This window comes from Myodes glareolus, chromosome 13 (assembly GCF_982192425.1).
Source record: "Myodes glareolus chromosome 13, mMyoGla1.1, whole genome shotgun sequence".
Classification (NCBI taxonomy): domain Eukaryota; kingdom Metazoa; phylum Chordata; class Mammalia; order Rodentia; family Cricetidae; genus Myodes; species Myodes glareolus.
This window is the reverse complement of record NC_142038.1, coordinates 50,103,287-50,115,585: the sequence shown is the minus strand read 5'-3', so window position 1 is coordinate 50,115,585 and position 12,299 is coordinate 50,103,287. Positions and strand designations below refer to the sequence as shown.

The 12,299-nt window shown below is 42.7% G+C and overlaps 1 protein-coding gene across 5 annotated transcripts in view; it reads left to right on the top strand.

Annotated features, from left to right (window-relative positions):
* Positions 1-12,299, top strand: part of LOC125390504 (protocadherin alpha-7) — a 212,358-nt gene that overhangs the window by 20,872 nt on the left and 179,187 nt on the right. The window contains exon 1 of one of the 5 annotated variants that reach the window (XM_087896127.1): positions 956-3,481. The exons of 3 other annotated variants lie outside the window; for them this stretch is intronic. In XM_087896127.1, coding sequence (XP_087752253.1) covers positions 1,073-3,481 — 2,409 coding nt within the window. In that variant the 5' untranslated portion in view covers positions 956-1,072. Of the gene's footprint in view, positions 1-955; positions 3,482-7,174; positions 9,732-12,299 lie in introns of those variants that run through there. One more of the 5 variants, XM_087896131.1, reaches the window with a different exon arrangement.

The following is a 12,299-nucleotide window of genomic DNA, read 5'->3' as shown; positions in this document are numbered from 1 at the left end:
TTGCTTTTTAAGAATCATATATAAATGAAATTCACAGAGACATAGAAGGGAGATGCAGATGTGATTTGGGGAATGTTTGGAAAGACATCACGTGAATGTGGGAGATGATGAGGCCCTCTGAAGAGAAAGAGTGTAGGATGAAGTTAGGTTTAGAGAAAAAGATGGAGTCTTTCGGAATAGCAGACAAGAGCAACAAAACACAGCAGGAATAATTTCCAGCAGAAATTAATGTGGTGAGATACACAGATGGAAAATTATCACTATAAACTGAGCATCGATGGAGAAACGCCATAGCGATAGGTTCACTGGCACCTTCCCGTGTCCTGCTCCCCACTCTCAGTTCTGAGATGCAAACATTTTGAGGTTGAGGACATCCTGGGCTTCACAGTTTAGGGTGAACCTGATCTTCAGTAAGAACACATATAAGTTTAAAATCTTTCACACACTATGCATTAAAACCATGCTCAGTTATCACAAGAAGGACCCATAAGCATGTGTGTTATGAGGTACAAAGTAACAATAAACTTTTAAAAAATCTTTTAAGATTTAAAAATTTAGACAATTATAATTTTTTAAAATCATTGAAGTGTATATATTTGCCACGAAAGAAATATATGGACAAATTAATTTCGTACCCAAATTATGGAGAATTGCTCACCTTCTTATTTTCAAGATTAGATTATACCACACTTAGTATTTATAATTTGGATGACAAAATGTTTAAAATGCTAAAAAAGTTGCTTCTCCGCGATTAACTAAAGACTAATCTCATTCTAAATTACAAAAAAAAAAAAGAGAGAAAGAAACACAATACGAAAAGAATTGGCCGTGAAAATTATAAATACGTGGAGGATTTGCTATCAGGGTAAGTGAGGTTAAACGAATTCGTCTCTTACCTTTTGGAGCCGCATGGTGTCGCTGTTTACCACGGAGTTACATCTAGCCAGCACACAAAGCCCTTTTCTCTGGTAGCTGAAAATTTCCATGACTGCTGAATGATGGCGAATGCAGAAGAACTGAATCGATAGGCTTTGAATCATACAGAATTTTATGCACAGAAAAATATCTTCTAATGGAAATAAAGCAAGAAGCATCTGACATGGATTTTACCACTGAAGGCAGACTGGGAACACGGTGTCTGCTGTTGTCACTTCTGCTCCTGGCAGCCTGGGAAGCTGGGAGCGGCCAACTCCACTACTCCGTCCCCGAGGAGGCCAAACACGGAACCTTCGTGGGTCGCATCGCGCAGGACCTGGGGCTGGAGCTGTCGGAGCTGGTGCCCCGCCTGTTCAGGGTGGCGTCCAAGGACCGCGGGGACCTTCTGGAGGTAAATCTGCAGAATGGCATTTTGTTTGTGAATTCTCGGATCGACCGGGAGGCGCTGTGTGGGTGGAGCGCGGAGTGTAGCATCCACCTGGAGGTGATCGTGGACCGGCCGCTGCAGGTTTTCCACGTGGAGGTGGAGGTGAAGGATATTAATGATAACCCTCCTGTCTTCTCGGTAAAGGAGCAAAGAATGTTAATTTATGAATCCAGGCTGCCAGATTCTTTGTTTCCACTAGAGGGCGCATCAGATGCTGATGTTGGATCAAATTCTGTCTTAATTTATAAACTCAGTCCCAGCGAATACTTTGGGCTAGATGTGAAAACAAACAGTGATGGTAACAAACAAATTGGACTCTCGTTGAAAAAATCCTTGGACAGAGAGGATGCTCCTGAGCATAAGCTGCTGCTGACAGCCACGGATGGAGGCAAACCCGAGCTCACAGGCTCTGTCCAGCTGCTGGTCACTGTGCTGGATGTGAACGACAACGCCCCTACTTTCCAGCAGTCTGAGTATGAAGTGAGAATATTGGAAAACTCACACAACGGAACGGCGGTTATTAGACTAAATGCTTCTGACAGGGACGAAGGAACCAATGCAGCAATTTCTTACTCTTTCAATAGGCTGGTCCCGCCCATGGTTCTTGAGCAGTTTAGCATAGATACAGATACAGGAGAGGTCATAATTCAAGGGAACCTGGATTTTGAACAAGCCAGTGTCTACAAAATTCGCGTTGACGCGACGGACAAAGGACACCCTCCGATGGCGGGTCATTGCACTGTTCTAGTGAAGGTATTGGATGAAAATGACAATGTGCCTCAGATCACATTGACATCTTTATCGCTGCCGGTTCGAGAGGACGCTGCACTGGGAACTGTCATCGCTCTAATTAGCGTTTCGGACCTGGACTCTGGAGCCAACGGGCAAGTGACCTGTTCCCTGACCGTTCATGTCCCCTTCAAGTTGGTGTCCACCTTCAAGAATTACTATTCGCTCGTGCTGGACAGCGCCCTGGACAGAGAGACCACACCTGACTATAAGGTGGTGGTGACAGCCCGGGATGGGGGCTCGCCCTCGCTGTGGGCCACCGCCAGCGTGCCCGTGGAGGTGGCTGACGTGAACGACAACGCGCCCGTGTTCGCGCAGCCCGAATACACGGTGTTCGTGAAGGAGAACAACCCACCTGGCGCCCACATCTTCACGGTGTCGGCCATGGACGCAGATGCGCAGGAGAATGCACTGGTGTCCTACTCGCTGGTGGAGAGGCGGGTGGGCGAGCGCTCGCTGTCGAGCTTCGTGTCTGTGCACGCGGAGAGCGGCAAGGTGTTCGCTCTGCAGCCTCTGGACCATGAGGAGCTGGAGCTGCTGCAGTTCCAGGTGAGCGCGCGGGATGCTGGTGTGCCTTCCCTGGGCAGCAATGTGACCCTGCAGGTGTTTGTGCTGGACGAGAATGACAACGCACCCATGCTGCTAGGACCTTGGACTCAAGGATCCGGTGGTGTGGTGAGCGAGCTTGTGTCCCCCTCAGTGGTTCCTGGCCAAGTTGTCACTAAGGTGCGCGCGGTAGATGCGGATTCTGGCTACAATGCGTGGCTGTCTTATGAACTGCATCCTTTAACGGGTGGAACGCGAAGCCTGTTCCGGGTTGGTCTGTACACAGGCGAGATAAGTACTACACGCACCCTGGAGGAGGCGGATGGACCCCGTCATCGCCTATTAGTGCTGGTGAAGGATCATGGGGAACCTGCACTGACGGCCACTGCCACTGTGTTAGTATCTCTGGTTGAGAACAGCCAAGCTCCAAAAGCCTCTTCGCGGGCGTCAGGCTCCACTGGCCGGGAAATTTCTTTAGTGAACGTCAATGTGTACTTGATCATTGCTATCTGCGCGGTGTCCAGCCTGCTAGTTCTAACCCTCATGATATACACTGCACTTCGGTGCTCAGTGCCGCCCACAGAGGGCGTGTGCGGGCCTGGGAAGTCCGTGCTGGTGTGCTCCAGCGCGGTGGGGACCTGGTCATACTCTCAGCAGAGGAGACAGAAGGTGTGCTCTGGAGAGGGTCCGCCCAAGACCGACCTCATGGCCTTCAGCCCGGGTCTTCCTCCTTGTCCGGTAGTGGGCGAGCATCCGGATTTAAATGAAGAGCATTGCTCAAGAGTAAGTCCAACATTCATAATTGTCTTTACAATTTAGATTTTGCATTGTTTTTTTGTGCTTAGTTCATATTTTCTCACTCTTTAAATTTCTATTCATTTCACTGGGCTAAGTACTTTCATTTTATTATTTTCCTTATAATCTTCATTTGTTTTGATCTCAGATGTAAACGGAATTAAACATTATTATGCACATTCTGCACTCTATAGTTTTAAAAAGCAAACTCAAAATGTTGTTACACTTGTCCTTTTCTGCCACTTTGTTCCGGTTAGTGTTAATATTTTTCTAAGTAAATATATAGGGTGTTTGCCTTTTTGTATTTTAACACTGGGAATACTATTTAGAATATCTTTATAGAACATTGAAATCATAATACAATTAGATCACACATTCTTTTCTCTTTGCTTTTTTTGTTTTCTTGCTGTGTGTGTGTGTGTGTGTGTGTGTGTGTGTGTGTGTGTGAGAGAGAGAGAGAGAGAGAGAGAGAGAGAGAGAGAGAGAGAGAGATAATACCAAGGACATGCCGGGCAAGCACTCTATGAATAATCTCTATAAAACTTTATCCTCTTTTGAATGAACACTCATACTATGTTATTTTCTATATTCTTTCCCTACTCAGTGTAATTCCTAGAGAAACTTGAGATCTTTTTTTAAAAGTTATTCTTGAACCACTTAATGATAAAGGACAGTGACTAGGTTGCATGATTCTGATAAAGGAGATTTCATAGTCTTTAATAGACTTGCTCCATTCGTAATTATTATCCAATTTATTAGTGGTCCAGATGCTATAGAAACAGTAGTTGGAGGGAACTCAGACTTTAATCCAGTAAACTCACATAGAGTCAATAGTCCAATGTTGGGCTCAGTGGTTGCTCCTTTGTCTAGCAGGTACAAGTCTCTAGGTTCTAGTTACTGGAGGGAAAACCACAAAGAAACAAACATAAAGGTCAATGCACTTCTGTGATGCTGCAGTTCTCTTATCTTTGGAATTCATTTAATAGGTCTCTGCATGGAGTACAGGCTTATTCCCTTTCTTTCTCTGTGTAATTATTTGCACCTTTAATGGTTCTCTACAAAAAGGTAGCTAACCAGTGTCTCAGCTGTGAGCCTTCAGGACATCTTCCCTTGCCAAATTCCACCTTTGCTTTTTAGTTTTGAAGCATTACACAGGCTGTTTATCCTGTTAGTTCTCTGTTTCAAATATACAAAATTCAGAATATAAATAATAGGATCTGTCGTGCAGAACTTTTTTGTAAACTTGTAACTTGTTACTTCTCAGGTGCTTATAATAGTGTTTGTCAAAGTGTGGCTGTTTGATTAGTGTGATTTCCATATTATTTTCATTTTGTGTAAAGTTATTTGTTTGTTATTCCGGGAAGGCCAGAATTATCTAACTATTCTGACATACTACTAGCATTTTAGTGCCGTGTGGTATTTTTAGAGTAATTATTTTCCAATGTTAACTGTTGAATTAAAACTTCAGCAATAAAAAAGGTTTTCATTTCAAAGGACATGTGAGGCACAGAAGCGACTCCCTGAGATAGCCTTAATATTTTGTACTGTGTATTTTCTCTAGAAAATAGACCGTCCTAAATTCCATATCATATTTACTTCCACTAAAACTGGTCAGTGTCAGTAAAAGGACTTAAGTTGGAGTTTCTGCTTTTAATGTCTTCATATTTTCATTCTTGAAATGGCATAAATAATTAACCCAGTTTTCTTTGTTCTACAAAAAGAAGTACAGACTAATGTTTTAACACATACTTGATATAGTAACAAGATGAAAAATTCTCTACACTCTCATATCTACTTAAGAGTAACAAATTTACTTCTGGACACACTAATCAATAAACAACACAATTTGTGCCGAATGGTGATGGCACACGCCTTTAATCTCAACTCTGAGTTTGGGACCAGTTTGGTCTACAGAGTAAGTTTCAGGATGAACAGGGCTACATGGAGAAAGTCTTGAAAAATGAAGAAGGAGAAGGAAGAGGAGGAGGAGGAAAAGGAAGAGGAGAAGAAGAAGGAGGAAGAAAAGGAGGGGGAGGAGAAGGAGGAGGAGGAGGAGGAGGAGAAGGAGGAGAAGGAGGAGGAGGAGGAGGAGGAGAAGGAGAAGGAGAAGGAGAAGAAGAAGAAGAAGAAGAAGAAGAAGAAGAAGAAGAAGAAGAAGAAGAAGAAGAAACAACAAGAAGAAACAAGAAGAACAAGAACAAGAGAGAAGATGAGGAGGAGGAGGAGGAGGACAATTTGTATGGATAATTACGTCTAGCAAACTGAACACCTCTCACTGTTTTAGAAGTAGTAAAAAAAACCTATAAGCATATCCACTAAGCAAAGCATTAATAAAAGTATAGGAGGACTTCATAGACCAGTATCTGCCAAAAATCACTGAGTCAAAGCCTAATCTTTAAGAATTCTATATAAAAATAAAGATATACTGTATATAATGTTACAGTCATAGAAAGCAGAATGTTATGAGACACAGAAAGGTAAATAAATCACAGCGTGGCTGAGCGTTACTGTCCACCCATCTCACTAGCTGAAGGGAATTTCCAGATTATTGATGAGTTTGGTGGCTAGAAATAGAGAAGTCCCCTTTAGAGAATATTGGCAATAACCAGTATTTTTTTGGGCGGGGATGACTTTAAGTAAATGGGTGCATAGCAAAATCCCAATTTCATCTGAATTGGCAACAATCCACTTGGGTTGAAGGGTATGATTCTCATAGGAGAGAGTATGAGATAAGACAAGAAAAGTATAATAAAGAGGATTTTCTTGGGTAACTATTAGAATAATTGTTTGCTCATCTCTAAAATCATTTGAAAAGTACCAAACATTTGAGGCAATGGTAATAAAGGTTCATAAAGTTGACCATGAGGCTTAACTAAGGAATGAATGAAGTGTAATGAGAAGCTTTTACAATAGTTAAGCAGAGTGCTGGTCATTAAAACATTGATGTGGTTCCATATCAAATCCGGGAAACATTAGAATACATATGTAATTTTCTTACTTGCATCTGGGAACTTTGGGTGAAACATTTAAGAAAATGGCATTTGTGAAACAAACCCTCAAAAGATAAAATATTCAAAGACGTTAATTGTAAATTGTGGAAAGCAAGATGGGTGAGCAGCAATATTTAGCTGATATAATATAATTTAGATCTATTTTATGAAGCAATAACCGCCATGATGTTGGAGACTGAAAACAGGCATGTACTCATAAAAACAAGATGTGAAAAAAGTAAATGAACACAAGAACTATGAACTCCTATAATGGAATATATAAATCCTGTAAAGAGAATTTCACAGTACTTGCTTTGTAAGAAGATACTTTAATACAAAATCTTGTCTCAAAGATCCCCAAACTTTCCATATTTTTATTCAGCAGAGATAAGTGAAAATTGTTTATCAACTCTCCTTCTTGACATTAAAAATATATTTTAAAAAGTTTGTCTTAAATTAAAGAGATCTGTATGTCAAACTGCCTGGGGACAAAAGTCTTTCTAATAACAAAGAGGAGAAAATTACAGTCAAAAGGAAATATATTCAAATGCTGTTATTCACCCAAGAATCCTATGAAGATGCATGAGAAATGTTGTTCTACATATTGACAGCAAAGAAGAAAAATTTCAATTTAAAATACATCTTCCATTGCATAACTGTAAAGATAAATTTTGTAAATTCTACTTACTACTTGGGCCACATGATGTCGCTCTTAACCACTAAATGATCACGACGCTAAGCCATTCATTTTCCATTAGAAAGACTCCACTCGACTTCACTCTTCCGTTGCTCAACAATGGCCAGCATCTCGGGATTGGAATGAAGAAATAAAAAGAAATCTCCAAAATCTTAGGTAACCGTCGTGGATGAGAATAAGACGTCAGTAATTTGAAATGATAAACCTGAGAGGATCCAACTGGAAGAGCCAACAATTACTGCTGCTCCTGATAATTCTGGCAGCCTGGGAGGCAGGGAGCGGCCAGCTCCACTACTCCATCCCCGAGGAGGCCAAACACGGAACCTTCGTGGGCCGCATCGCTCAGGACCTGGGGCTGGAGCTGGCGGAGCTGGTGCCCCGCCTGTTCAGGGTGGCGTCCAAGGACCGCGGGGACCTTCTGGAGGTAAATCTGCAGAATGGCATTTTGTTTGTGAATTCTCGGATCGACCGGGAGGCGCTGTGCGGGAGGAGCGCGGAGTGTAGCATCCACCTGGAGGTGATCGTGGACCGGCCGCTGCAGGTTTTCCACGTGGAGGTGGAGGTGAGGGACATTAATGATAATCCTCCAGTGTTCCCAACCACACAAAAGACTCTATTTATTCCGGAATCCAGACTGCTTGACTCGCGATTTCCACTAGAGGGCGCGTCAGATGCAGATGTCGGTTCCAATGCTCTGCTCACTTACAGACTGAGCACCAATGAACATTTCTCTCTGGATGTACCACCAAACCACGAACAGGTGAAACCTCTTGGGCTTGTTTTGCGGAAACCATTAGACAGAGAAGAAACTGCAGAGATGCGCTTATTGCTCACGGCCACCGACGGAGGCAAACCCGAGCTGACTGGCACGGTTCAGTTACTCATCACAGTGCTGGACGTCAATGATAATGCTCCGGTTTTTGACAGATCTCTCTATACCGTGAAATTACCAGAGAACGTTCCAAATGGGACGTTGGTAATCAAAGTCAACGCCTCAGACTTAGACGAAGGCGTGAATGGGGACGTTATGTACTCATTTTCTAGTGATATTTCCCCAGATATAAAATCCAAGTTTCACATGGACGCTGTGAGTGGAGAAATTACAGTTATAGGCGTTATTGATTTCGAAGAAAGTAAAGCTTACAAGATTCCATTGGAGGCACGAGATAAAGGCTTCCCACAACTACCCGGACACTGTACAGTTCTTGTGGAAGTTGTAGATGCTAACGACAACGCTCCACAGCTGACTGTCAGTTCCTTGTCGCTCCCTATATCCGAGGACAGCCAACCTGGAAGAGTTGTCACCTTAATTAGTGTATCTGACCGCGATTCTGGTGCCAACGGGCAGGTGACCTGTTCTCTGACTCCTCAAGTCCCCTTCAAGCTGGTGTCCACCTTCAAGAATTACTATTCGCTCGTGCTGGACAGCGCCCTGGACAGAGAGACCACATCTGACTATAAATTGGTGGTGACAGCCCGGGATGGGGGCTCGCCCTCGCTGTGGGCCACCGCCAGCGTGTCCGTGGAGGTGGCTGACGTGAATGACAATGCGCCCACGTTCGCGAAGCCCGAATACACGGTGTTCGTGAAGGAGAACAACCCGCCTGGTGCGCACATCTTCACAGTGTCGGCCATGGACGCAGACTCGCAGGAGAACGCACTGGTGTCCTACTCGCTGGTGGAGAGGCGGGTGGGCGAGCGCTCGCTGTCGAGCTTCGTGTCTGTGCACGCGGAGAGCGGCAAGGTGTTCGCTCTGCAGCCTCTGGACCATGAGGAGCTGGAGCTGCTGCAGTTCCAGGTGAGCGCGCGGGATGCTGGTGTGCCTTCCCTGGGCAGCAATGTGACCCTGCAGGTGTTTGTGCTGGACGAGAACGACAATGCGCCTGCGCTTCTGGGGCCTTTGACAAATGGGGCTGTTAGCACAGTGAACGAGGTGGTAACTCGCGCTTTAGTGCCTGGTCAAGTTGTGGCGAAAGTTCGGGCGGTAGATGCGGACTCTGGCTACAATGCGTGGCTGTCCTATGAGCTTCAGCCAGCTGCCGGTGGAGTTCGTAGTCCTTTCCGCGTTGGCTTATATACGGGCGAAATCAGCGCCGCTCGCGCCTTGGATGAGACAGATGCATTGCGACAGTGCTTGTTAGTGTTGGTGAAGGATCACGGAGAACCTTCGCTGACCGCCACTGCCACGGTGTTGCTTTCTCTGGTAGACAGCGGCCAAACACAGAAAGTATCAGCTAAGGCGTCGGTTGGAGCCTCCAGCCTGAATCAGGGGCTAGTGGATGTCAACGTGTACTTGATCATCGCCATCTGCGCGGTGTCCAGCCTGTTGGTGCTCACGCTGCTGCTGTACACCGCGCTGCGCTGCTCGGCGACGCCCACAGATGGAGCCTGTGCTCCGGGGAAACCCATGCTGGTGTGCTCCAGCGCGGTGGGGACCTGGTCATACTCACAGCAGAGGCGGCAGAGGGTTTGCTCTGGAGAGGGTCCGCCCAAGACCGACCTCATGGCCTTCAGTCCCAGCCTACCTCAGGGCCCCAGCTCTACAGACAACGTGAGTCTTAAATATTTATTCCCTCAGGCTTGAAGAAAAACGTTTATCTATTTTTCATAAGGCACCCCATTTATTCCAGCACCAGGGAGATTGAGGCAGGAAGATACTTGATTTTGAGTCTAGTCTGACTTACAAAGGGAGTTTCAGGCCAGTTTGAGGTTTTCTTTTATAAAGTTGGTAGTTTATTTTGATCTATAGTTTTGATAAATAATTTGCTAATATGAATAATGTCTTTCCATATCAGATTTTCAAAATCAAGTGTTCGCATATATAGAGTGTTATTCATTGCTCACACTTCTTATGATCGGTGCCAGTTCCCATAGCACGATAGGCAAGCACTCTTAGTAGGTTCCACCCTATTCTATCTTTATAAATCCTACAGTGAAGTGATTTAAATACAAATGTTGACCCATTGCTTGTTCTCTGTATTGTGCATATTCTACCATAACGCGTATTTCAACATTGTTGCTGTAATTTCTTTATCCTAGAGGTTGAATTACTTCTATTTCTTACTGCAACAATTTATATTCTCCAATCATATTTGTGAAGCACTTTCTTTTTTATCTTATCTGTAGGATTGTGTTTGCCATGTTTGCAATAATTAATATTATTTTAAAATATAGTCTTAACTGGACTTACGTATTGATTTATTTGACTCCTTTGTATAGGAAGTATATTCACATTCAGAACAGAAGAATCAACTCTAGCATCCAGTGAATGTCCTTCATCTTTAACACTAAGTATTTCCCTCTCTGACTTCTGGGAGGTTTCTGTTGTAAATTCTAAAACTATTAATACATATACAATATGCCTTTCTGTTTGAGAAAAATAGCAATCAAAGCCACTTCTGCATTTTTGCAATTCTTCTTTTGCAAGTCATACGTTGTCTTCTGTTTCTTCCTCATGTAAAGTGCCTGCATCTAATTTCAGTACTCAGATTTGTCATGATTTACTAGTTCAGTTGTCTCCTGTGAGCATCCATGGTGAACAGTGTTGATTATAAAACTCATGTTGTAAAAAAAAACCCAAACCAACAAAAAACCAAACCAAACCAAAAATATTTTTTGCTGGGCAGTGGTGACTCACACATGTTTGAATCCCAGCACTTGGGAGGCAAAAAATGGTGGATCTCTGAGTTTGAGGTCAGCTTGGTCTACAGAATGAGTTCTAGGACAAGCAGGGATACACAGAGAAATCCTGTCTGAAAACCAAACCAAACCAAACCAAGCCAAACCAAACCAAACAAAATCTCATGTTGCTTTCAAATTTTCAAGATTTGTATAGTTAGCTCTGACTCTCAACTTTCAAAGTTGGCTAAATTATAATGCATGCTATGAGATTATTTTAAAATATCTTGTTCTTGTTTTCAGTGTAAGTAAAAACAAAGGTGTTCAATTCATGAGCATCTCCCATAGGAGATTTACCATAGAGCACTACCACAAGCATACCAAATTCTGCTTCTCTTTAATTATTATAGAATAATTGGGGAATGCTTATGATTGTTATAGACTTTTAGTGCTGGTAATTAGTTGTTTATTGCTTATTAAATATTTGTTTTATCTGCATATGCCACTTTAAAGCCTCAGTGGACTGCGTAACAGACATTAAAATCATCCATCTTTGGATGCAGGAGATGTTGACGGGGGTCATTCTTACAGCCACCTCTATATTCATGAGTTACCATGAGTTTTGGTCGTGAAATCACTTTTGAGCGATACAAACTTTTTCAGGTTTTTCTTTTCTGGTTATGGGATATATTTACTGTTTGTAAAAGTTCTAAGAGATTCTGTAAGTCCATTTTCTTCCTAACATCTTTAATGGTATTTATAGAGATAGCCTTTTTTTTAAAGTAAAACAAGGGTAAATGTAAATGCTTCAAAGAAAATTTCTTTATCCCTCTTCTCTGATTTACTATCTTGTTTGTGCATTTTCAGTACACTTATCATCTGAAGCTGAAGTATTCTTATTCCAAGGGCTGAGAAGCAGTTAAGCTATTCCGTGATTACATGCTTATTGTGTCCCCAAACATCCAGATTTTTAACAACTTAAGTAAAATGTTAGCTTTACTTAATTTTTAAAAAATGAAATGCTTTAGTTAGGATTCCATTCACAAAAAAACCACTGGAAAACTTCAATGCAACGCATCTCTTGTAGGAACTTCACAGATTGCATGGTTAGGGATCTAGAAAATAACAACATTTCTGGAGAATGACCAGAGATTTAGTGAAAGGCCACTAGAGGAATTCCAGCTAACATGCATCTTATTGAATGCAATGTAAGAAATACAGTGACTTCTTGGAGAACTGATTTCTGATGTAAACTTGGGTGGTAACATTTTCAGTGATAAAAATGAAGTGGAAGAAAACTTGGACAGAAGGTATTTAGGAAGAGATGGGGCCTTTACTACAAAATATGACTTGGAAAGTGGTCAGAGACAACATGAAGAAGATTGACCATGATGTTTTTGATATGAGTCTGAGGTCCTTGTACTTGTTAAATAGAAATCAAATGCTAGAAGTCTCAGTAGACATTGTAGCTGTAATTACAACAGTATTACATATAAAATGG